The following is a 25,127-nucleotide window of genomic DNA, read 5'->3' as shown; positions in this document are numbered from 1 at the left end:
CTTTGTTAACCAATTGGAGTGGATACATTTGCATTGTAAACATTAAATAAAAGTAAAAAGGTTTTTTTTTTGTTTGTTTGTTTCATTTATTAAGTTTTTAGTTATGATACTCCCAAAATCATCACACATTTCTGTGCAGAAATAGCGAAAGAATTCTGCAGGTTCTGTCTGGCCCAACTTATTACCAACGTTCACATTCAGAATATCTTGTTTTGTGTTCATGGAAAAACCACTTGCATGTGAGTGAAGGGTGAAGAAATTTTTAATTCTGGGTGAATATTTCCTTTAACACCCAAAACAGTTTTTTACTTCAGTAAAGGTTCTATGGTGTGGTGAGAGGTTCTTTAGATTTTTTTAAATTCTTTACAATATGAGAATTTTTTTTTTTAAGAACTGTTCATTGAAACTTAAACAAAAATGGTTCTTCTATGTCATAACAGCATAAAAATAGCCCTTTGGAATTAGGGATGCATCGAATTTCCAGCTGGCGAAAATATGAGCTTAAAATGAAACCCATTCAGTTTAATTGCTGCACAAAGGTGGTTTATTGTTGTACCAACCAAAGCGCAAGAGCAGAGGAGCACTGCCAACTAGCTTTAAAATTCAAGTCAAAGTTCAATAGTTGTGTGAATATTCCACTCATGTGCATATATTTATCTATGCATGTTTCGCACATGCTCACTAGAATGGCAAAGTCCACTCAAATAATGCACTGATGATAGGACATTTCAATGTACAAAGAAACTATACTAGTTCCTGTTGCTTAAAGCAGCACTTCTTTGCTATCATAACAAGGCTGATAAAATGACCCCTTTCAACTCTTTCACCATCAATAAAATGTGGTTATTTTATTGGCTTTTCTTTTTTTTAATCAGTGTAATCTTTCAAAACTACTTTATTTTATTTAATAGCATTATAAATAAGTACTGTAGAGCATTTTAGGTTTCTGTTTCTGGTCAAGTGCAGCCAAAATTTTCAGATTCAGCCCAGAATAGAGGTCTAACTTCCAACCAGATTTGTAGCGGCGTGGGAATAAATTTCCAAATAAAACACAGTAGCGGTCTGTAACTTTGGTGTAATTTGAACAGGAGCAGGCAGACTAACAATGTAGTGTTCCCGAGTTCCAACATTATTTCGGAACAGCATATCTGTGATTTCCTTATTCTAATTAAGCATCGGTACAGCCAGTGCTCACGACTGTTAAACATGCTGAACGCATGACCAGTGCTTTCTGTACGTGCCTTTTTTTTGTGTGCGCATCATCTGCATATCAGTCCTCAGAGCGGGCTTTACCATGACAGAGCAAACTGAAGATGCGCTGTCCTTCAAGTCTGACTTATGGGAGCCTTCTTACGTGTCACAGATGCAAATGGAAAAAATGACCATTTGCTCGATGTGATAATACCTCAAAGTTTGCATCTTTAGCAGTTACAAGACTAGAACCTAGGTTTAAGGTGGCACACATGTCTCATCACAAAGGGGCAAACAAAACTGACATTAAAATCCTTGCACAACCTACAGTTTTATCTCTTATCTCTCTAGGTTGTACCCAATTTGAAGTGAGATTTTGGAGACCAGAAGTAAATTTTGCGGGAACAGTTGGGTCAGGTAGAAAATTATTCTAATCAGGCAGTGGGTGAACAAGCGGTTGGGTGAAGAATAAAGTCTTGCGGGAGCAGGACTGAAAATTTGTCAAGTGCAGACCTCTAGCCCAGAGTTTTTCATTTTGCTGTGGCCCTATTGGAACTTTTATTTTTAAGAGCATGGACAGTGCCAACTGAAGGTCAACTGTGGCCAAGTCAAGTCAAACAAAACCTTCTTTACTGTTAAAAGTACCTACAATGAGCATGAGAGCAGTGAAAAAAAAATTGCTGTTTTATTTACTTCACATAGACGGCCATGTACACATGCAATGTTTACCTGGAGAAGAGATAGCAATTTTTGAACTACAACAAGTTAATGGAGGCAGTGTGTAGCTCTGAGCAATGTTCCGCTGGGAAACTCTAGATCCGGACATTGATGTGGATGTGAATTTGACACATGCTGCCAAGCTAAAGATTGTTGCAGACTTCTTCATGACAATGTCATTCCATGGTGAAATTGTCCTCTTCTGCAGGATAATGCGACCTGCCACACTGCACACATTGTTCAGAAATGGTGTGAAGAACATAATGAAGAGTTCAAAGTGTTGCTCTGACCTCTAAATTCCCCAGACCTCAATCCAGTTGTGCTGCGCCAACAATTCTGATCCACAGTGGCACCTCTCAACCTATGGGACTTAAAGGATTTGCTGATATGTCATGGTGCCAAAGCAAATACCACAGGGCACTTTCAGAAGTTTGGAGTCTATGTCTCGGTCAGACCAACAGTAGATTTGCCCGATGGTCATAATGCTTTGGCTCATAAGATTATACCTTCGATGGATTGAATATTCCTTGCATAACCAATATTATTTATAGATGTACTAACTGTTACGTTCCGCAGGGATCGTATCTCTATAGATCTCTGGAATTCACACACAATAGCTTACGGACTACAAATCTGCCATTTCATGGACTACATCTCCATACATGCACTCCGCTCACACACACATGTTCCTCATCCTAACTGATTGCACAGACACCACCGGAGGATTGTCAAGGACTGATTACACACACTACTTAGGCAGCACACACACTCACTTCAGTCGCAGAGTCTTGTTTACTGTAAGTGACATTACAATGCGTTTTCCTTGTCTTGTTTTTCCGTGTCTTGACCCTCGCCTAGTTTGTCTTTTTGTCCCTGTCTGCCGCCTGCCTTCCGACTTCTCCCCTGTTTGACGTTTCTGGATTACCTGCATACATCTGTTTACACCCGTGTTGACCATTGCTTGCCTGACTCCCTTATTTAACTTGCATTTGGATCCGAACTCTGTTGTCAGTGTCAACGTTATGTAGCAAAGACTTTACACATTTGTCAATACTGATATTACAAATAGTCTCTATTGCAACAAATGCGATTATTTTGAACTTTCTATTCCTCCAATATTCCTGGAAAAAATAATGCTAACAAAATCAATGTCTCTTCAACACCAAAATAGTATATAATAATATTTTCTAATATTAATGTATTGAACTTAAGATAGTGTACATCAAATAAATATAGTTGAATCTAAAAGGGAATCTAAAATTTTAGGACTGTTTGATGCACTGATATATGTTAAACCAGAGGTGCCCAAGACTCATTCCAGCAGGGCCGGTGTCCTGCAGATTTTAACTCCAACTTGCCTCCTGCATGGATGTTTCTAGAAAGCCTAGTAAAAGTTGGATAAGCTAACCCAGGTGTGTCTGACTGGCATTGGAACAAAACATTGCTGAACACCAGCTCTCCAAAACCGAGTTTGGGCCTCCCATGTGTAAGCTCTTCCATATCCGATACAGAAACCAATCATTTTGTTATTAAAAATAAAAATAAGATAATAGTTTACATGTAGATTTGACTGCTGATCACTTGATGTGATCAAAACTAACCATCTACTATACCAGGGATGGGCAAACTTGATCCTCGAGGGCTGGTGTACCTGCAGAGTTTTGTTACAACACTAGTCAAACACACCTGAACAAACTAATCAGTGTCTTCAAGATCACTTGAACTCTATAGGGAGGTCTGTTTGAATAGGGTTGGAGCTAAACTATGCAGGACACTGGCCCTCCAGGATCAAGTCTGCCCAAACCTGTACTATACTGTTACAATTTTTTAATTATAAAGTGTTTGATTTTCACAGAAAACATCTTTGGAAAGAAGTCCAGGAGTTTTGCTTCATGCAAAACAAAAAAAATAAAAAGTACATTGGTCTGTTATTGTTGGGACATCGACTTTTCAGTTTGAGTTTTTAACGCGTAAGCATCATGCTAATCAAAATGAAGTCCATACTTTTTGACATCAGTGTGAGACTAGTTTTGATTTACCAATATCCAAGTTTTATTTACCAATCTTTTTGTAGAAATGTCCATAAAGTCAAACTAAATTTTGGTGTAAGTGTCCGATAGTAGAATACCAGAATTACCAAGATGAATTTAGCAGTATTATATCCTATTCATGTGATCTCAATATAGAAATAAATATTTAAATATAAAATAATTCAGTTTTAATAAACCAGGAATATTGGTCTCACATCTAACAAAATTTCTAATATAATTTAAAGTAAATGGACCAAAACTTGATAATAATAAAAAACTATACAATTACTCATCCTCATGTCGTTTTAATCCCCCGTGACCCCCTGTTCATCTTCAGAATACAAATGAAATTATTTTAGATTAAATATGAGAGCTCTCTCATCCTCCGTAGATAGCAAAAATCCAGGGATGTTCAAAGTCCAGGAAACATTTCATGTGGCTTCAGTGGTTCAACTGGAATCATATGAAGCTCCAAGAACAATTTTGTACACCAAAAAAACTGTAGAAACAACTTTGTTCACCTTTTCTTCAATATCAGATTAGAGTGCGCATTTACTGCGGCCATTTTGACACTTGAGTGTTGCGCTGCCGACTCTGATGTCATATTTCCCATAGTAAACATGTACCATAATGACCTGACATGGGAAAATAAGGGCAAACAGAGTCATATTTACACACTAAAGTGTTCTTGGAGCTTTGTATGTTTAGAGTTGAAGCACACAGTATGTTTTGACCATGTTTTTTGGTTTCTTTTTTGCACTTTGCATGTCTCCAAACCATGCCTGGGTCTATAGAGGGTCAGAGAGCTCTCAGATTTCATCTAAAAATATCTTAATCTGTGTTCTGAAGATGAATGAAGGTCTCGGGGAATTTAAATTACATGATTGTGAGTAATTAATAACAGAATTTTTATGTTCTCAGACAACAAATGAATGTCTTTTACGGAATTATAGAAGTACCAATTAGTTTTCTTTAATTGAGACATTAAATAACCAACAGAACAACACATGTTAAAAATTGTGAAATATCTTCTATTGTGAGATTATTGGCAACGCGGTAGGGCATTAGGTAGTGCTGTTAGAGCTGGTTTGAGCCTCAGCTGGGTCTGTTGGCGTATCTGTGTGGAGTTTGCATGTTCTCCCCGTGTCCGCATGGGTTTCCTCCGGGTGCTCCGGTTTCCCCCACAGTCCAAAGACATGCAGTATGGGTGAATTGGGTAGGCTAAATTGTACGTAGTGTATGAGTGTGAGTGAGTGAGTGAGTGTGTATGGATGTTTCCAAAAGATGGGTTGTGGCTAGAAGGGCATCCGCTGCGTGAAACATATGCTGGATAAGTTGGCGGTTCATTATTATTTTTAACATCAGGATAGCTGTCTGTGGGTCTGTATGTTCAATCCCATCTCCTTATATACAGTAGGTGCGAGTTTATTGTGGCCATTACCGCCGTGGCTTATACCGCCGCCGCTTTAAATTGCTGCCGCTCTGTTTTTAGTGTATGACTGCAGTTTGTGAATATGCCACCAGAGGGCACAAAGGGATAGGGTGCGAACGGACAGAAATAGCCTATACAGCAGCTTTAAATATGCTACTGTGTTTGTAAATGAAGATACGATAAGCAATATAATTCCTTCATTAATCATTACAAATTTGTTTACACGCTTTATTATCATTGTAAACTTGTTAAGTGCTAAGACGATTCATTTCGAACTAAGACAGTCATTAAATAAGCTTTTTCATTTATGTTTTTATTTACATTTTCGTGGTTGATTATATTTTACTATCTCATTTTATGTCTCAATTATTGTACATAATAATAAAAGAATAATGAAAAATATATGAATAATAAAAAATAGGCCTAAATATATATATTTTTTATTTAAATACATTGCTGCGAAACACTGAGAAATGGTCTGGCGCATAGTCTAAAGAGCTTACCGGTAAGTTGAATGCTGCTTCATCAAAAGCATAAAAATAAATTGACCAACCTCAAGCAGATCAATAAAAGTATAATAAAAATAATTTTGCTGCAGGACAAAGAATTAAATCCAAATGGGAGGAAGAGTTAGATACTGGTATTGATGAGGAAATATGGGGTGATATTTGGCCTGATGCTAAGAAAATATCTGTTTGTACACATAAAAGAGAAAAACAAAATAAATTAATACACAGACTCCATATCTCCCCTAACCGCAGACATCTATTTAACTCTTTTAATTCATCTGTGTGTTTGAAATGTAAAACTGATGTAGGTACTTTCACGCATTATATGTGGTCATGTAAGAGACTGCAAAGGTTTTGGTCTTTGCTGCTGCAGGAAATGGAAAAGATCTTTAACATGCAGCTGGATTTTGACCCAGTTTCATTGATTTTGGGTATACTGTACCTAATGGACGCATTTTTTCATCAGCTAACAAGAAATTGTATAATATATTTACAGCCAGAAAAAAAATATTTTACTTAATTGGATTAGTGATAAATCTCCATCACTTAAAGTTTGGCACAAGATAATTATTGAGTTAAGTCCCCTGGAAAATCTTACCTATATGTTTTACACAAAAAAGAGAACATTTTTGTTTGGACTCCATGTTTGGATTATTTGGAACCTAGTCTTGGCGGTTCAGCCCTTTTCTGATCTGTTTTATTTAGTATAGTCCTGTTTTATATATAATCTGAGCTTTTTTTATTCATTTTTCTATTGGTGTTTCACAAGAACATACATAGTAGTAAACAATACAACATAGGACAATTACAGACTTAGTTTTCCTATTTTCCCACTATCCCCTGAAAAAAAATGAATGGAATGTATGTTTTATAAACAAACATATCCTCTGAGAGAAAATAAATTAAAAAAAATTAATATTATAGTTGCGTATGTTCACAATACAAATGTAAAAAAAAAAATGAAAAGTTTGCGTTAAGGAGTCAATATTTCCTCTTTCCAGTTATTTTCTGGGCATTAGAATTGACATCAACTGAACAGGTTAAGCCCTCGATATAGTCTAAAACAGAATTCCAGGTCTTAAAAAATATTTAAGAGATCCTGCAAGTAAACATCATAACTTAAGTTATGTCTGTATTATTGCGAAAATCAAATAAACATAATTACAAAAAAAATTACAACAGAATTTTCATTTTAACACGTCTGAAATGCTGCCCTGCACATAAATGTTTTTTTTTTTTTGTGCTCTATCCCTTTAAGACCTTGCAATGAATTGAAATAAATAAATAAATGACTGACTGAGTGAGTGAGTGCACCTATAAGCTCACATCTGCGTCCGGCCATGATTGTGTCTCAGGACAAGTGGATCACACCATTACGCCGTAACATAAGGCTATTATCATGATACATTCGGCTCGTGTTGTGGGAAGAGACAGACAGACGAACTAAGAGAGGAAAGAGGCAGCTGGTCCTCACTCCAGGTTGCAACTCAGAGCAATTAGAGCAGGCAGATGGCTAAATGGCCAAAAAAAAAAAAAACCTCCAACTCCAAACGACAGTGACAAGTGTGCCAGGAGCACTGAGATTCTGACCCCATCAACTGGAAGAGAAGGAAAGGGAGGAAAAGGACAGAAAGTAGGGCACAGCTACTTCTGGAGGAAAAACGTCTGTTGTTAGATTAACAGGCACATTTCTATCAGGGTCACCTGCTAATGCTCATAAATACACATGAACGCTCAATACCTTTATTAATGCGGCAGTTGTTTACAGTTTCACTCCCTGCCTCCTTCACAATGTGTGCTCTTGGTTATATTTTAACCTGTTGAGATATGAACTCTGTTGCGTTTGTGTAAACACAAAGGCTTATGGAGAGCAGAGTTCCTGTAAGGCTGAGCTATGATGGGAACTTTTATAACCTGAAACCGGAATACGTACTCCACCACATTCTTGTGCTTTTTATAGAGCCTGTGGTTTACATCAGAGTTTCGTAGAAATGAGTTTTGGTTGTTGTGTAGTTACAGTGATATTTGTGGACAAGTAAACAAGTATCTAAAACGATGACGGTAACGACTAAACAGATTTACAGTAGATGATTCATTATTATTTTTCTGACATGATGAAAATGAAAGTAAACGGTAAATTGTAAATTAAATAAAGGTGAAATAAGCACACAATTCACACTTTATTTATTCTTTTGCAATTCTGACTTCATTCTTTGAAAATACGAGTTTATGTCTCGTAATTTGGACTTAAATTCTCGAAATTCCCAAGTTTATATCAAGTAACTCGAACTTAATTTATTGCATTTTTGAGTTGAAGTTTGTAGTAAATTTGAATGCCTTTTTCTGGATTGTCATCATTTTTGAATCATATCTTTAATTTTGGCCCTAATTTCTCACGATTCAGATTTTGTCACGATAACTTAATTTCTTACAAATTCAACTTATGATCTCCTAATTCTGGGTTAAATTATTTTGATCCTGGCCTTTTTTGTCACAATATTTCCTTTGTATCTTGTAATTTGGACTTAATGTCTCGCAATTCAGAATTTATGTTACGATACTCTCTAATACATTGCAAATTCAACCTTATATCTGCTAATTCTGAGTTAAGATACAGTAATCCTGGATTTTTTTGTGATTATTTTTGTTTCATATCTTGTAATTTGGACATTCCTGCAAATCTGATCTAGTAACTTGAATTTGCTATCTCGCAATTCTGAGTTTGTCATGATACTTTAGACTTAATTTCTTGCAAATTTGACTTTATATCTGCTAAAATTCTGAGTTAAATTATTGTAATTCTGACCCATATTACAATTTTTGGTTTATATCTAGTCATTTGGACTTGGGTTGCAATTCCCAAGTTTATATATCTAGAAACTCTTTATTTCTTGCATTTTTGAGTTTATATTTTTAGCAATTCTGACTTTTTGCCCCAATTTTTGGTTTATATCTTGTAATTCTGACTAGATTTCTCGCAAATCCAAATTTATGATATTCTTGAGTTTATTTCTTATGAATTCAAGTTTCTATCTTTTAATTCTGAGTAAAATTACTATTTTCCTGGCACTATTTTTTTGTCACAATTTTCGGTTTATATATATTCTGATTTGGACTTCATTTCTTGCAATTCCAAGTTCATATCTAGTTACCTGAACTTCATTTATTACATTTCTGAGTTGAAATTTTTAGAAAATCTGACTTTTTGGTTTATATCTTATAATTTGGACTCAAATGTCTCGCAATTGTGAATGTATGTAGCAATACCCTTGATTTTCTTTCAAATTCAACTTTATGTCTCCTAATTCAGAGGTAAATTATTGTAATCCTGACTTTTGTCATAGATTTTGGTTTATATCTTGTACTTTGGACGCAATTCCCAAGTTTATATTTAGTAACTCTAATTTAAATTCTTGATTTCTGAGTTTATATTTTTAGAAATTCTGACTTTTTTTAAAATAATTTCTGGCTTATATCTTGTGATTTGGGCTTAATTTCTCCCAATTCCCAATTTCTCCCAACTTATGACTTAATTTAATGAAAATTCAACTTTATATCTCCTAATTCTGAGTTAAATTATTGTAATCCTGGCCTTTTTGTGACAATTTGGTTTATATCTTGTAATTTGGACATAATGCCCTACAAATCTGAGTTTATATTTTATAATTTGGACACAATTTCCAGCAAATCTTAGTTTATATCTTGTAATTTGGACATAGTTTCTTGCAAATCTGAGTTTATATCTTGTAATTTGGACATAATTACCTGCAAAACTGAGTTTATATCTCATAGTTTGGACAATTTTCTGCAAATCTGAATTCATATCTTGTAATTTGGACATAGTTTCTTGCAAATTTGAGTTTATATCTTGTATTTTAGACTTAATTTCTCGCAATTCCCAAGGTTATATATCTAGTAACTCTTTAATTTCTTGCATTTCTGAGTTTATATTTTTATCAATTCTGACATTGTCACAATTTTTGATTTATGTCTTGTAATTTGAACATCATTTCTTGCAAATCTGAGTTCATATCTTGCTAATTTAACTGTATTAAAAGTACAATTGTTTATCTCACCATTCCAACTTTTGTAATTCCAATATTTTGTAATTCCAAGATTGCATTTCTGGCTTTATTTCTTGCCATTTTAATATATTTGTTGCAATTATGAATCAATTTCTCATCATGTTTTTACAGTATCTCACAATTAAGTTTTTAACATTCAGTTCTGAATTTATTTCTCACAATTCAAGATTCTATGACTTTATTACGCAAATGTATTATGAGGAAACCCAAAACATCTGTGCGTGGAAATGCACAAGCTTCTTTTGAATATATTTCATGCACTTATATTATCGTTTTTGTTGAGAACTATTGTCATTAGTCACTTACGTCAGGTTTAATTTCAGAAAAACATTAATGCTTGTGTCTAAACATCCGTATTTTTCCTATACAAAAGGCTAGGTAGTAAAAAAAATGACAAAAACCTTTACATGGTTTGTTTTACGAGCGCTCTATTGCATAAACCATTTAGCTCCATTTCAGCCGGCAGTGTTATCTGTGACAGGTGACTTATCAAAACACACACACCAACTGAACATTATAACCCAGAAGCCCAGACTGAAATTACAAAAGGAAAAGCAAACAGGAGGGTTCTGATTGAGCCCTGGAGCATTCAGCACATATACCAAGATGACTGTCAAATATCAGTAAGACTTTAATAAGCAACCAAATAAAAAAAAAAGACAACATTACAAAGACATTCAGACATCCAAAAGAAACCTAAAAGCGATGCAAGGCGGTAAAGCATTTAGTAGATGTGTCCTTTGTGTCCATGAGAGTTCGAGAGCGCTGCTCGACAATTTACAGCACAAACACGTTACAGGCATCAAGAAAGCTCTCAGAATAAAACAATAAAAGCACAAATCATTGAAGTAAAAAACATGTCAAATAAAATAAAACATCAGTATAGAACACTTTACAAGACGGTTCAATTGTTCAGCATATCTTAATGCATCAAGTAAGCGTTTTAAGAGAATTATTAATCTAGATTGATTAACACGATTATCAGTTTATAAGTAACATTATTGTATTCAGTCGCCTAGATTAATCAATTCCCTAACAATGAATAGTTTGTGATACTAAATGCATTGAAAATGCAGAAGAATTGAACCTCGCTATTATAAAGTATCCTCGACTTAAGTAAAAGCACGTATCCTTCATGCTCACAGCAGTGAAGTACAGTACACAAGGATGTGACATCACCTTATGTATATCATCACGTTATTGTATTTATACTATATACACACCGAAGCAAGGGTCTGTGTCAAGTGACATTAAGGCTTTTTAAATGTGTGCGTACATGTGTGTTTACCATGACTGTTACATCGAAACCACGAATATTCACACCTCTCTGAAAATCGACTCATCTCAGAAGGAAACTTAATATTCTCAAGGCGTTCGTTCCTTCATTACGGTATTCCTGCTGGAGACGTGAAGCTGGAAGGTCAGTGTGTTTTCCCTCTAATGAGGAGCTTCCACTACACTCAACATTCACTGATTGTGGTCTGACCTTTCAATCAGGATGTAAACTAGGACTTCGTCGAAGCCCTCTGCCTATTCGGTGCCAGACGGATCAGATGCATCAGACCGTCCCATGACAGACTGACCACCCTTTCAGAGGTGAGAACAACTTCTTTCAGCGCCATTGATCCAGACGTGGCACTAATAGGGTCCGTGAATCAAGACGGAAGCCGAGGGAAACAAAACGTAAGGTACCCACTGTGCCCTCAGATACTGGAGAACCGAGAGGGACACTCAAGAGACTCAAGGACAGTCGGCTTGACAGATGATTTAGAGGGAGAACGAACGAAAATATATGTGCGTGTGTGTGATGTCCAGGTTAAATCACACTCTGAGACCCTGAGAGACCGGAGGAATAACTCACTGCCCTCGAGTCAGACACCATTTAACACGCTGACTCATACTAACATACACACACTCAAGCTTAAAAGAACACTCCAACCTTTTTGGGGGGGAATATGCTTATTTTAAGAGTCTCCTAGAGTTAAATAGCCGTGTTTCAGCATTTTTTAAATGCTTTCAGTCAATTTTGAGGCCTAGGAGGAGCATTTTTAGCTTAGCTTAGCATAAATCATTGAATTGGATTAGACCATTAGCATGTTAAAAAAAAAAACTGTAAAAAAAAAAAATAATTCTTCTGTAATTACACAGTGTACTACACACTAATGCTGTGAATTCTGTCACTGTAGTGGTACCTTTTCAAAACATACATTTTTTGTACCATACAGGCGGACAATTGTAGCTTTACGGTAGACCTTTGTACCTTTAAGGTACCACGAGGACCACATTTGTACTTTTTAGGTATTATCATGTACCTGTAAGGGCCTGTTAGAAACAAAAATGTGCCTTTTGATAAGGTACCACACAAGTGACAGATTTTGTACCTCCATTTCTGAGAGCGTATGACTCATTTGAGTGTAATAATCGAGAAATTTACGCAGCCATGGTACGACAACAAAGTTTCTTGATTATTACTCCAGAATGAGAGCGAGTTACTAGTGGTATCGGCCTTGAAAATAGCAGCTTTTCATTTCCACTCAGAATTAAGTAGTCAGTTTTTAAGCTAGATGCTAATGGTCTAATCCGATTCCATCATTTATGCTAAGCTAAGCTAAAAATGCTCCCGCCAAACACAGAGATCAGCTGAAAGGATTTAAACATGGTAAATCTCATCTGTTTAACTCTTAGGAGAGGTGTAAAATGAGCCCATTTCCCAAAAAAAAGTGGAGTGTTTCTTCTAAACTACACCCGATAGAAAGCTTTTCAAGATGTGAATGTGTTCGATCTCGAACTAGTACTGTTGATACTGGACTACAGATATAAATATGCGATATGTGCTCTCCAATGCACAGTGGTTGACATGCACAACATTCAACCTTGATATTCACCTCCTTATTTACAACATTACGAAGTATAGACGTTTTCTTTTTCTCTCTATTTTTATGAAAAATAAAATGTGTACATACAGTAGTTTACAATCACCTCACATCAAACAAATACGCACAACCTTTCAGCCATTCAAGCGATTCTTCATTGTATTTCCCCTAAAACAAGTCAGTGTGTGTGTCTCGGCAAGTGAGAGGGATGATAAAGCAAAACAAACAAGGAAATAACAGTATGCGATGCATATCTGCGGTGTCGAGGGAGAGGTATATTTAGCTGTGTGGCCATGGTAACCCTGGACGTGGGGTAAAGTTAGAAATAAAGTTTGTTGGTAACACTTTACAACAGTTTCATTCGAGTTAAAGATGTAAGAATCATGAACTGTCTGCAATAAGAACAACAATAAAAAAATAAATAATAATAGCTGACATTTTAAATGTATAAATTAAAGGAATAGTTCACACAAAAATGTTAATTCTGCCATCAACAAATGACCTATTTGAGTTTCTTAAACACACAAGAAGATATTTTGGAAAATGTAGAAAGCTGGTACCCATTGACTCCCATAGTAATTTATCTTTTTTCATAGTAAATATCTTCTCTTGTGTTCAAGAAGAAACTCATACAGGTTTAAACCACATGAGGGAAAATAAATTATTAAGTAATAATCATAATATTTGGCAAACTATCCCTTTAACATCATTGAATGTATTATGATCAAAGATTAATCACCTTAAAATTTAATTTACAAAAAGTTAATTCATGATAATTAAAAAGAATTTGATTAAATTGAACCGAATGTAATGTGTTACAAGTGGCACACCATCACTTTGCGAGTTGAACATTATATAATAAACTGATGCTTTCTTTTCACCAGGGTTAAAGTTCATGTAAATAAGGATATGACTCTGACTCTCAGTTCTTTTATCACTACAGTACTCTGCTACAGTGGTCTATAACTGAATGCATAAGGAAATTGTGCTGGAAAAATGGTAGAAAGCGCTGCCTTGAACCCTTTTTTCCTGAATTAATGAATTGTGGGTGAGAACGAACACATCATTCATTAACGTATGATTTGATTAGCCCGAAACCAAATGATTCACCATTGAGTCATGTCAAAGGATTGAGAAATTGAGTGCTGTATAATGAGCGATCTGTACACGTCACCTCAAGACAGATGGGCGCGTGAAAGTGAATTAACAGAAAGGAAGTCCACCAAATGGCAAATTTAGACACTATGTTTGATTAAGCCTATGTTTGTAACAGATTCAAAGCACATTTTGGCTCTTTAAATGTCTACAAATACAAAACATGTGCCAAAATGAGATGCAGGGCTGGGGAATGTGCTCGAACTCGATTCAAATCAGGTTTGAAACCAATTTAAGTGTGAACCCATGATATCAACAGAAAGTAAGGAGGAAGGTAAGACATTTACAGCACAGTGGATGTACATACTTCACGTGTGTATGTGTGTGTGTGTGTGTGTGTAATATAATAGATATATCACGCAGTGTCAACATATGCAGTTTCATATTACTCGTGTCGCCATGAGCAATAATTAGGAATGGAAGCCTGACGGTTTGTACTTAGTGTCTATTAACTTCACCTGATCCTTCAAAGGTTTTAATCTGTGCTATATCCAGCGAACTAATTCATCCACTCATTAACTCAATCCATTCATTAATCCCTCCTTCATGGCCGCAATTTGTTTTCTTTACAATAAAATGAATATTCGTGAAGAGGAAGAAATGTAATCCTTCAGGAAGAGGTCCTCGTTCGCCCTCCTCAAACCCCTTTCTGGTTTTCTCTTACACGTAGACTGCAGTCCGAGAGATTACAGAGCCATCCCTTTGTGACTCCATGTCATCGTCTATGTCATCGTCATGTGGGCGGAGCTGAAGGATGGGTCCGCCCCCACTGAAATGGTCATATCGCTCGTCCTCTTCTTCGAGCTCATCGAATTTCTTCCTTTCCACCTCGTCCATCTCTCGGCTAAGCAAGATGTCCTCTGCTGTGTGAGTGTGTGTGGTCTCCAGCAGAGCCACGCCTCCTGGATGCATGCCCTGATTGGCTGTTTTCTCGTTAAGCACCACCTCTCCTCTGTAAATGGGCGTGTTGTTGTTTCCGTTGTTTCCGGTGCCATTTTTGCTGGATTTAGCAGAGCCGAAGAGCCGGGTAAAGGAATCGTAGGGAGTGCCAGACGGTTTGCCAGTGCCACGGTAACCGTGCTGCTGCCGGCGATTATGGGATACCAGGCAGTAGGCGAGTCCACCTAATAATAAGATGGCCAGAAGACACGCGAAGATCACGCCTACGATCACACCTGCGTTCGAGTTGGGAGGTGCTTGCTCTAGAGACAGAGAGGTGAAAAAGAGAAATGGAAGAAGATCAGGATTAGTCTGAACTTGATTCGAGGAAAGGAAACAGAAGTTAAATCTTCAAAGACCCCTTTGAAATCAAAAATGGAGATTTAGAATTTGAGGTCCTGTATGACAGAGGACAACAAATATTGATCACTCATCATTTATCACAATGATTTCAGTCCAATCAAACCCGATTAGAATAAAAATGAACAGCCCTCAAATAACTGCGCTAGGTTGGGTTAGCTTGCCAATAATGATGTTTAGCATGTGACTGAAGCATTTGGCTTTTTTCGTTTTTTTTCATGCGTCCTTTTGCTTTTTGAAAGTGTGCAGACCTTTCTTCAGTTATTTCAGTACTTAAATAATTAATTTGCCTGCAAATGGTTTGCAAGAATCAAGTCTTGGTGTGGCCATGACACAAGTGAATCAAGCTGCACAAGCCCTGTCTTATGTGTCCTTATAAGAATGATTCATTTAAGGTGACTTGAATCATTTGAATCGTTCAATATAATGATTTGTTCAGTGACCCTGATGCCATATGCCAATAAGTGGCAGCAATAAATATTCTGTATAATTAATCACTGGATAATACATTCGCACGCACGCACGCACGCACGCACGCACGCACCCACACCCACACCCACACCCACACACACACACACACACACACACACACACACACACACACACACACACACACACACACACACACACACAATCTTGTCACCCATTTGTTTTGGATATTTGACTTTTAACATATAAATAAATAATTCTTCTAGCACGTTTTCTCTAACTTGTTGTGAATGAGACTGACACGCTTGGCAAGCTGAAACATCACATTCAATTTAGTCAAAACTAGGGCTGTGTGATATGACAAAGTCATCTCATATCCCGATAACAAATAAATCAATTCTTAGTTTTCTATATTTTGTCCACATGTAAAGACCATTTCTTTATTATACTTTGAAGTATATACTCACTTTTATTAAAGTATATTACTCGTATCACTCAATTTACTCTTTCAGAAGTGATTATATATCTCACTTTATTTAGAGCTGATTTAAAAAGTAGAAATAAAAAATAAATATTAATAAAATATAAAACACTTAAAAAAAAAAAAAAAGGATGATTAAAGGTCCAAAATGTAAACATTGTACTATCAAGGTGGCAGATTTTTCACAATGCTGATATTTAAGGTTTTGTCTACATCCCGGTAATGATGTGCAATACTGCGCTCATATAAATTATGAAAAAAGTATTACAATAAACAATGTGTTTTGTTACACAACAATATATATGATAAAGCATAAAATAAAACAATAATATTCATCCATCCATCTCTATTAGAGGTGGGCGGTGTGGCCTAAAATCATAATCTCGAATAATTAAAATTTTTTTAACTTGATAACGATTAATGAACAACTCTCTTATTTACAGTGCTCAGCATATATAAGTACACCCCTCACAAATCTGTCTTTTAAATAATATTTTTAATAGGAAGCTCCAGAATATTATATTTGTGCATATACATTAGATTACTACTGGAGCCAAATCTGGAACTTATCTAACAAAATAACATGAGAACCAATGATCCAAAATCTAGTACACCCAAATTTAAACGATATAGAAAAATAAATACAATAAAAATAATAATAATAATCATTTTCAGCCCTGGAGTTTAAAGCCAGACCGGCCCACCTCAGTTCACGACTGTCTATATTAAAATAAGGTCATTTCCAATTCAGTTTCTAGTGACACCATCACGTCTTTTTCAAGAAAACAGCTGCTGTAGAAATTCAAATGTTCAAAAGCCCTAACAGTAATATATGTCTTAAAAATAAAAATGAAAAAAAAATTAATAAATACATTTTCCAGGTGAGATTCAAACACGGGTCGGAAGGCAAAGTAACGTAACGTGTTTGCCACTGGTCCACTATAGCGCTAATGCAGTGAGAATTAAAAAAAAAAAGTATTGGAATGTGACCTGCAAGACACGGTATTACTTTCTATTGATGGCTTAATCTTTTTCTCCCGTTTTTAGATTTCTGATCAAGTTATGTCAGATTTATTAATGTAGTGAATCATCTGATTTTCATTAAGCAGGTGTATTATTCATTAATATTAATAATTCGAATTCGCTGTTTGCGGTCGAATGATGATAGTTAACGTTACATCATCATTAACGTTAGTTAACCTGCTGGCTGCATTTTGCTCACGGGGCTGCGAGAAAATAAATAAGAAGAGCGGCGCTATGGCAAAATAATGAATAAAAAGAGTGAGGCTATAGTCAAATAAATAAATAGATGAAAAAAGTGCGACTGCTGAGAGTGCAAGCAGCTATGGACACCAGCTCTCACGGCCAAAAAACAGACCGGCCCACCGGGAATTCTCCCAGTGCTCCCGATTAGCCAATCAGGGCCTGATATATAGTCATTTAAAAACAAAATAGTTTGTTCAGTTCATCATTTAGGTCAATAAGGAGCATATTTGTTAAATACGTCCAAACTTATATATATATATATATATGTATATATATATATATATATATATATATATATATATATATATATATATATATATATATATATATATATATATATATATATATATATATATAATAATAAATATATATAGTAGTGCACGAAAGACAACAAGAACAATTTGTTCTCCTTAAAGATTCAACAAAAAAAACGCTGAATCATTCACAAACACATGCATCTGGCCTGAGTGTTGTCATGGGGTCTTTACGAGACAGGAAAAATTATCTCCAGTTCCTGACACACATTCTGTGTATAAATGCAAATGTGTGTGTGTTGAATCACATGAGTGCATGTGGGTGGGTGACATTTGTGTGCAATTCCTTAAGGGGACCTGCTTTCCATAAGGCCAGTTTGTAGCATTCACATTTACAGCAGCACAATAAAGGAGGAAACATGGCACCAGCATGCAGCCTCGCATAAAACCGAAAAGAGAGGGTGATGGACAAGGGGACGGATGACTGCTTGATGGATGGATGAGAGGATGGAAGGTGTAAAAAAAAGAAGAGGCTGGGATTGACAGGGGGAGACAGCAGACAGACGCATCGGCCTTGAAGCCACAAACACAGCTCACAGCTTCTTGCTCACTGCCCAGCGAATGCGTGTGTGAGATGAAATGCGTGTGTGAAGACGTGACTAGCACTGCTGAAAGAGAGCAGTGCATGTGTTAAAACCCCAAAATAAACAACATCATAATCTCCAGCTCCTGCATTTTTCATTGATTGCCATCGTTTTTTTGCTTGCGCATCTTGCACAGACACACACTTAACGGCAGGAGCAACAGGAACACAATCATGTCTGCCTGCCTGTGTTCCCGTTAACCACCCAGTGTGGTGTGTTTCTCTCTCCCACACACACACCTCCACCTCCCACTGTTTCAGCCGGAGCGAGCGTGTTGTTCTGATCTTTGAGTCAATCTCTCGCTGCTGGCCCGAGTTCTCTGAATTATACATGACAGTCTGATCATATAGCCGCCACAGAGACACACACAGACACCCACGGCTTCATTACTGGAGCATTTCACACTTACATGAAGCCACAGAGGTGCTGGAGTTGCTAGAGCAATGTCAGGGCGTTGAAAATGTCTCCTTTTTATTTAATATTTGGCTTAAAATTCAATATTATGCTATGTGGTTGTTGGGAATAGGGCATAGTAAGATCACCAAATGTCTTTTAAACTATTCTAAACATAAAAGTAATGTAAAACATAAAATGTATGTAATTTACAGTAGTAATGGGAAGTTCGGATCATTTTACTGACTCGGATCTTTGAGTCTCGTTCATCAAGATGAACGAATATTTTTTTGAGTCAATTTGTTCACTTGGTTCAATTTGCCAAAATATTATTAAAATGTTACGAATTGCTTCCAAACACATCTACTGTACAACTAGCTCAAAAGGTTGATTGCAGATTGATAGGAGCCATGATCGTTCGTTTATCATGTGACAGAATGACTCAAACCCGAGGACTCGAGAGATGAACGGTTCAATTCTTTTTCCAGCTCTAAACGCGTACGATTGGCTTCTGCCAATGTGATGAAGACTTAAAATTAACGATACTACCTGCACTATTGTGCGCACGTGCGGATGAACGAATCACTTCCTGAGAGGACTCGTAGTTCCAGAGTCATATTGAAGAATTGTTCAAAATGAACAAATCATTCATGAACGACCCATAACTAATTTACAGTATCTACAGTTTGAAGAACTAAGCCATATCTATACAGTAAGTCTGTGTTTTTACACAACTCCTTGAATGAATGAATGAATTGTCAACCTTTTACAATTTTTTTGTATCCGCCTAATATAAACAAGCATCCGCGAGTGATAAAGTAGACCCGCACCTTCTTGTGTCCAGCCGGGGATGTCCGGGGATGTCATTTTCTACTAAAATGTCCGGGATTTTGTTGTTTTTGTTTTCTAACCAGTCATCAATTTTACGTGCACAACCATGAGAGCGAGTAAAACAATAAATAATTATTCCTTTAAATCTAAAAAAAACTTTACTAAATACTACGAAAAATAGATGATCTGCACTAAAAATAGATATCTAAATTAGCTGGAGAATTTTTGTACACCATTAGAAATGGCTAATCAACTAATTTGTCTTATTTAAATAATTGTTTAATAAAAAAATATTATAATATTTTAGAGATATTGTCTGTTTTTATTCCTTTCTGTCGTTTATTTATTTGCTGTATATTTTATTAATTTGATAATGTCGATATTTTACATATTTCAAACATCTAAAACGCTTTAATAGCGTTTATAAGAGAAATAGTGGACTTTTTTTTACTTTAAGTAAATATAAGTAGATATATAAGTAAATATATGCTGAAGCCGTCAAACTGATGTCCTTGAGAATGACCACCACTCAAGCAAATGGTCAGGCTTTGATTAAAGATTACCAAAATAGACATTTTTTTTTCAGCTGATAAGCATGTATGAATTAAATGAACTTTAAAAAAACCTGAAACAATGTAGATTGTAATATAGCCTCAAATCAATACAAAAATCAATGTAGTTCATTGTTGTTTTGGAAAGCATTGACTTTCTCTATATAAAAAAGTAATGTCTTCAAAATATTTAATGTCCCACAAAAGAAAGAAGAGGTCATTCAGGCAAGGAACAACACATGTATTTAGGGAAACTATCATTTGAAGCATGAGCAACATTACACTTTATACTCTCTTAGCGAACTTCACTAATTAGATTGTATTACCACTAATGTAGTCTCTTTATCTTTCTCCAAGCACTGGCAGTATATTAATAAACCTACATATGAGCGCTCTGAAAGACTCTAAGTGAATGACTGAGTGGATGAATGAAGCTTTTCTAGACAGACAAGAAGTGAAAAAAAGTCTCTAAATGCCTTACATGCTCATTTCTTATTTCCCCCCATCACACCATTGGACAGGAGAGCAGGACAAGGCGGTGGAGGAGATTTTTTTTCATGACAGCTGGATAGAGAATATGACAAAATCTCCAGAGTTGAAAATGAATGATGGAGGAGAGGGAGTGTGTGAGAGAGAAGTGGGGGGTTGAATCTAGGTTAGCCTGTGAGCAACATGAGGCGCAGTGTTGAGAAACGATTTGGATTTGAAGTTGGATTCCCGGCTCTGGCTCCAGCGGTGGAGCTACAAAACACGCTCCGAGGGATCACTGTACCGCTTTCAGGAGGAACACAGAGACAAGATCTGTGCAGGCTGACCTTAGTCACCATGGAGATGGTTGCCGGGGGGAAAGACAGCCACGCGACTGAGAAGGTAGTGGGCATTTCATGGCTGTCAAAGCGGCCGCACTTAAGCAGAACCACTTCACGGCTAGCCAACAGTTCCTGCGGCGCACCACCCAACATATCTCCTCTCGCACCTGATTCCTGCACTACACGCCGCAAAACTCCAGCTGAACACAACACATTTTGTCTGTGCACTCACGGCCCAGCCTGGCTTCGCATTACGGGACTGATTAGCATTTCCTTTGACAGAGGAGGATAAGAGGCCGGGAGCTGAAACAGCAGTGACTGACTTATCCTCGCCGAGAGCCTCTTTTGAGGGGAGATGGTTGAAGGAGGATGGGTAGCAGGTTTGGAAGTGGCTCGGGTGAACAAAAGAGAGTTTGGAGAGAAGAAGATGAAAGTGAGGCAGGCGGAAGAGGGGAGGAGAGCGAGAGAGGATGCACGTGCGATGGGAGAGCCGCAGGTCCCCAGGGGGCTTGAAATGCCACCAGCATTCATCCGCCCCACCCTCCTCTTTTAGTTCCGTCTCTTCCTGCTTGTCCTCTTGTTTCCACTCTGTGGAAATATGGGAGGGAGGACCGCAAGAGGAGGGAAGGCAAGACGTTGTCAGTTTAGAGTTTGGAAGGTGATGTACTTCTCCCAAATGAGCAAAGATCTGGCCTCAAGCCATGCAGATCTGCAAGGACAAGTAGATCCGAGAAAAAGAGAGAGAGAGAGGGAGGATAGTGAGGGGTATGGAGGAAGGTAGAAAGCTTTTAAAACCCAAGTTGTGAGAGAAAAGCACCTTTCCTCCATATTACCTAAGAGCTATTAGTCTTGCTCAGCACTAAAGCAGCTCAGTCCCCTCCGCAGTCAACCGTGTGGATATTTTATTCCATCAGCCTGTCACTGGGCATCAGAACAGGCCAGAAAAAGCCAGGAGAGGACAATTTAGCATCCCATGACGGCAATCAAACATTGCACTCGCTTTGACCGTGAAGCTCTAGGAGAGGCAGGAGTTTACCAGAGGTCATAAATTCAACACCTCAACCCTGAACTCCAGGGATAACGGTCAATGAAGGAGCCATAGTCAAAAGAGAATAATAATAATAATAATAATAATAATAATAATAGAACATGAATACATAAACTGTACTCATTTGGTAGTAAAGTCCAGCTAACATGGCAATGATTAATTCCTTAATGAAAACATGGCAAACAGATACCAAAATGTACCCTTTATCAAAATGATGTAGTACCAATATGATTACTTTAAACAATTCAACCACAGTTGCCCTACTAAACCTGAAAGACAAGACATAACTAGGCAGACAATAATTCATTCAGATTATTGAAGGGAATGACTGGGGCATTGAACAGAATGCGACTATTTATACCCGAAATGTACCTCTCTTGGGATCCATGAGCTCAATTTATAATAAACTTTTTAATAGGATACAGTATATCTTACACAAATACGTAATAAGAAAATGTTTGCCAATGCCACAGACTTGTGTTTCAATTGTAAAAATGATAAAGGTATATTCATTTATAAATTTTGGGAATGTGACAAAATTTGGCCATTTTGGAGGGATACATAAAGTACTGGAAAATATTCTTAAGCTAAATTTTGATATGACCACAGCTTTGTATTTATTGAATCTAAAATAATCTATTGAACTAAAAAGATTCCTTACAGTTATTTATTGTCCTGGTATATTTGGCTAAAAAATGTATTCTGCTACTTTGGTCTGCATGACGAGCTTTCAAAATGTGGATATCGCAAATTGCTACATGGCTACTGTCAGAAAAACTTACTTATGACAAACATAAACGAACCTGACCGATTTTGGTCTCCCCGTTGGGACTACATAAAAGAGTTCTCTTAAATTAACAACGGATCCTTGTCATTTATTTATAAATTTTGTCTAATCTCTACTTAAAGACCGATCTAAAATGGTGTGATTGTACTTTATTTATCAATTTGTGTGTGTTTTTTTTATTACTTTCTTTGTTATTTTCCATTTTTGAGACTGTACACTCTGTAACACATTATACATTTTGATGTTAATATTTTGTGAATGTGGGCATACAATAAATAATAACAATAATAATTAATTGAGCTGCATTTTCAAAGGTTGTCAATGTTAGAAAAAATCTAAAAGTAAGAATGCATTTAATTATTAATAAAACTTTATATTATTACTTTTCTTTTCATTAAAACATTTTGATTTTTAAAGAGTCCTATAAATATACATAACATCATTTATTAAATAATTATTAACTTGTTTCACAAGGACCAAATCAGGCATATAAGAATGATTTCTAAAGGATTAACTAACAGAAAACTGTAGTAATTGCTGCAGAAATTTAGATTTACAATAAATTAAATAAGGAATAATTTAGATAAATATATAACAAATAATTAAGAACCATAATATTCTTTCACAATTCTTTCACCTTCTGCTTTACTGCTTTTTTTTATTAAAAATTCATGCTTGGTATGCAAAAAAGGCTAAATTGTAAATATCCCCATGACTAAAGTGTGAGAATAAGCGGTATCTACAAAATAAACCTATGTGTAGCTTAGACTTAGCAATTGCTTTAAAGACATGCTGATAAGAGAAATAAAATCTTCTTCGTACAAATGATTGCTTTTTTTTGCTACTCGTTAATCACTGGAGTTACGTTTTACAAATGGCCAGCAATAGGTAAAATCCGCAAAGTAGCCAGCTTTATTTTTTACAGCTATTATAAATGTTTTAAGGCTGTAAAACCCCTCACCACACTGTTTTCCTCAGACAAGCATTACCATTTTTCCTTTTCTCTCATTTAAACACTAGCGTAACATCTACCTTCCTTTAACATGTCCAGAAGTCCAACTTATTGTTCGATAGTTAGCATCTTCCTCTGCCTTTTGAGTGCTAGCGCAGATGCCTTTGACAGTGCAGAACTTTACGTCAACATTGTTTGGTTTGTCTTGGAGAAAACTTGCAAACATACAGTGCAGCACTTCAGAGATGAGCGCATTCTGTACTATACAGAAGACACGGCACAGAGGAGATTAATAGACAGCTGTGTTTCCCGCCCAATTGGGTGGTTTTGAATTTGATTTTCAACGGCGTGCCTGCCAGCCCCGGTCTTCACTTTTAAACCTGTTATGATCTCCAAAAGAGATGCTCAACACCTTGCCCACCCAAACATAGTCACTTCTGCAAGGACACAAACACTTCTCTTTCAGGAAAACGGCATTCAGAATTCTATAGGAACATGTGACACATTTTCAGACATGTTTTTCCAGATCAAGAAAAGTCCCAGACTAAAGCAGAAACACCACCAGAGAGTCAGGAATAGCTGAAGGCTGAGGGATGACAGTGTATGCGGATGATCTTAAAGACAAACAGAGCATACACATACAGACAAGAAAAGTGCCAACAAACCGCCTTATGTCTGAACTGTAACTCTTGCTGGTCTGAAATGTAGTCTACTTTTTTTCTAACTTGTCCAACTGTCATCACCACAGTGGAAATGTGTGAGAAAATGCTACACAGACGGACTCACCCCGAACAACGACGGTGACCTGATCTCTGCCGTATCCCAAACTGTTCTTGACCTCACAGATGAAGGTGGTGTTGATGGTGTCATCCACCTGCTGCACGGCGAGCCGGTTTTCCCGCACCTGCACGGTTTCAGGCATATGCCCGGACAAACTGTGGGATAACACAACATTAGCATAAGATTTCTGACAGAACTGAAGATTAAAACATCTTTTGACAAGAAGCATACACTCTGGTCCATTTTGGAGCTTGTTATGGCTAAAAAAAAACAGGCTCTTAGACTGGAGGAGGCAACCAGACAAACTGTTTTGTTTTTACATGGTGTTTAAAGCAGTGTTTCCTAACTCTGCTCCTGGAGGTACACCGACGCTACACATTTTACAACTCCTCACACCTCAACAAACTCAACAGCGCATTAGTACAGACATCAAAACCAGAAATATATGGGTCAGATAAGGGAGAAATCCAAAATGTGCACTATTTTTATGTCTGCAGGAGCAAGTTTTCTTTAGGAAAAGAAAAGCAAATTGCTCAAATGTGTCAGTTCTTACTAAAAGTTATTGCATTTCAATCAAAAACTCAGAGTTTGCCAGATTTAAAAAAAAGCTC

At 36.7% G+C, this 25,127-nt stretch overlaps 1 protein-coding gene across 3 annotated transcripts in view; it reads right to left on the bottom strand.

Moving 5' to 3' along the window:
• Nucleotides 1–10,571: 10,571 nt before the first annotated feature.
• The window catches only part of si:ch73-22o12.1, a 79,933-nt gene continuing 65,377 nt past the window's right edge, over nt 10,572–25,127 (bottom strand). Inside the window, exons 6-8 of one of the 3 annotated variants that reach the window (XR_012392014.1) lie at nt 24,035–24,671; nt 23,641–23,951; nt 23,193–23,552 (exon numbers count right to left, since the gene is read on the bottom strand). Coding sequence is in view for 1 of the 3 variants with exons in the window: in XM_021466855.3 (XP_021322530.2) it covers nt 14,653–15,194; nt 24,523–24,671 (691 nt within the window). In the remaining 2 variants the exon portion in view is untranslated. Of the gene's footprint in view, nt 15,195–23,192; nt 23,952–24,034; nt 24,672–25,127 lie in introns of those variants that run through there. The other 2 variants (XM_021466855.3, XR_012392013.1) reach the window with 2 other exon arrangements.

This window comes from Danio rerio, chromosome 16 (assembly GCF_049306965.1).
Source record: "Danio rerio strain Tuebingen ecotype United States chromosome 16, GRCz12tu, whole genome shotgun sequence".
Classification (NCBI taxonomy): Eukaryota; Metazoa; Chordata; class Actinopteri; order Cypriniformes; family Danionidae; genus Danio; species Danio rerio.
The sequence above is the reverse complement of the archived record's forward strand: the minus strand, read 5'-3'. Positions and strand labels throughout refer to the sequence as shown.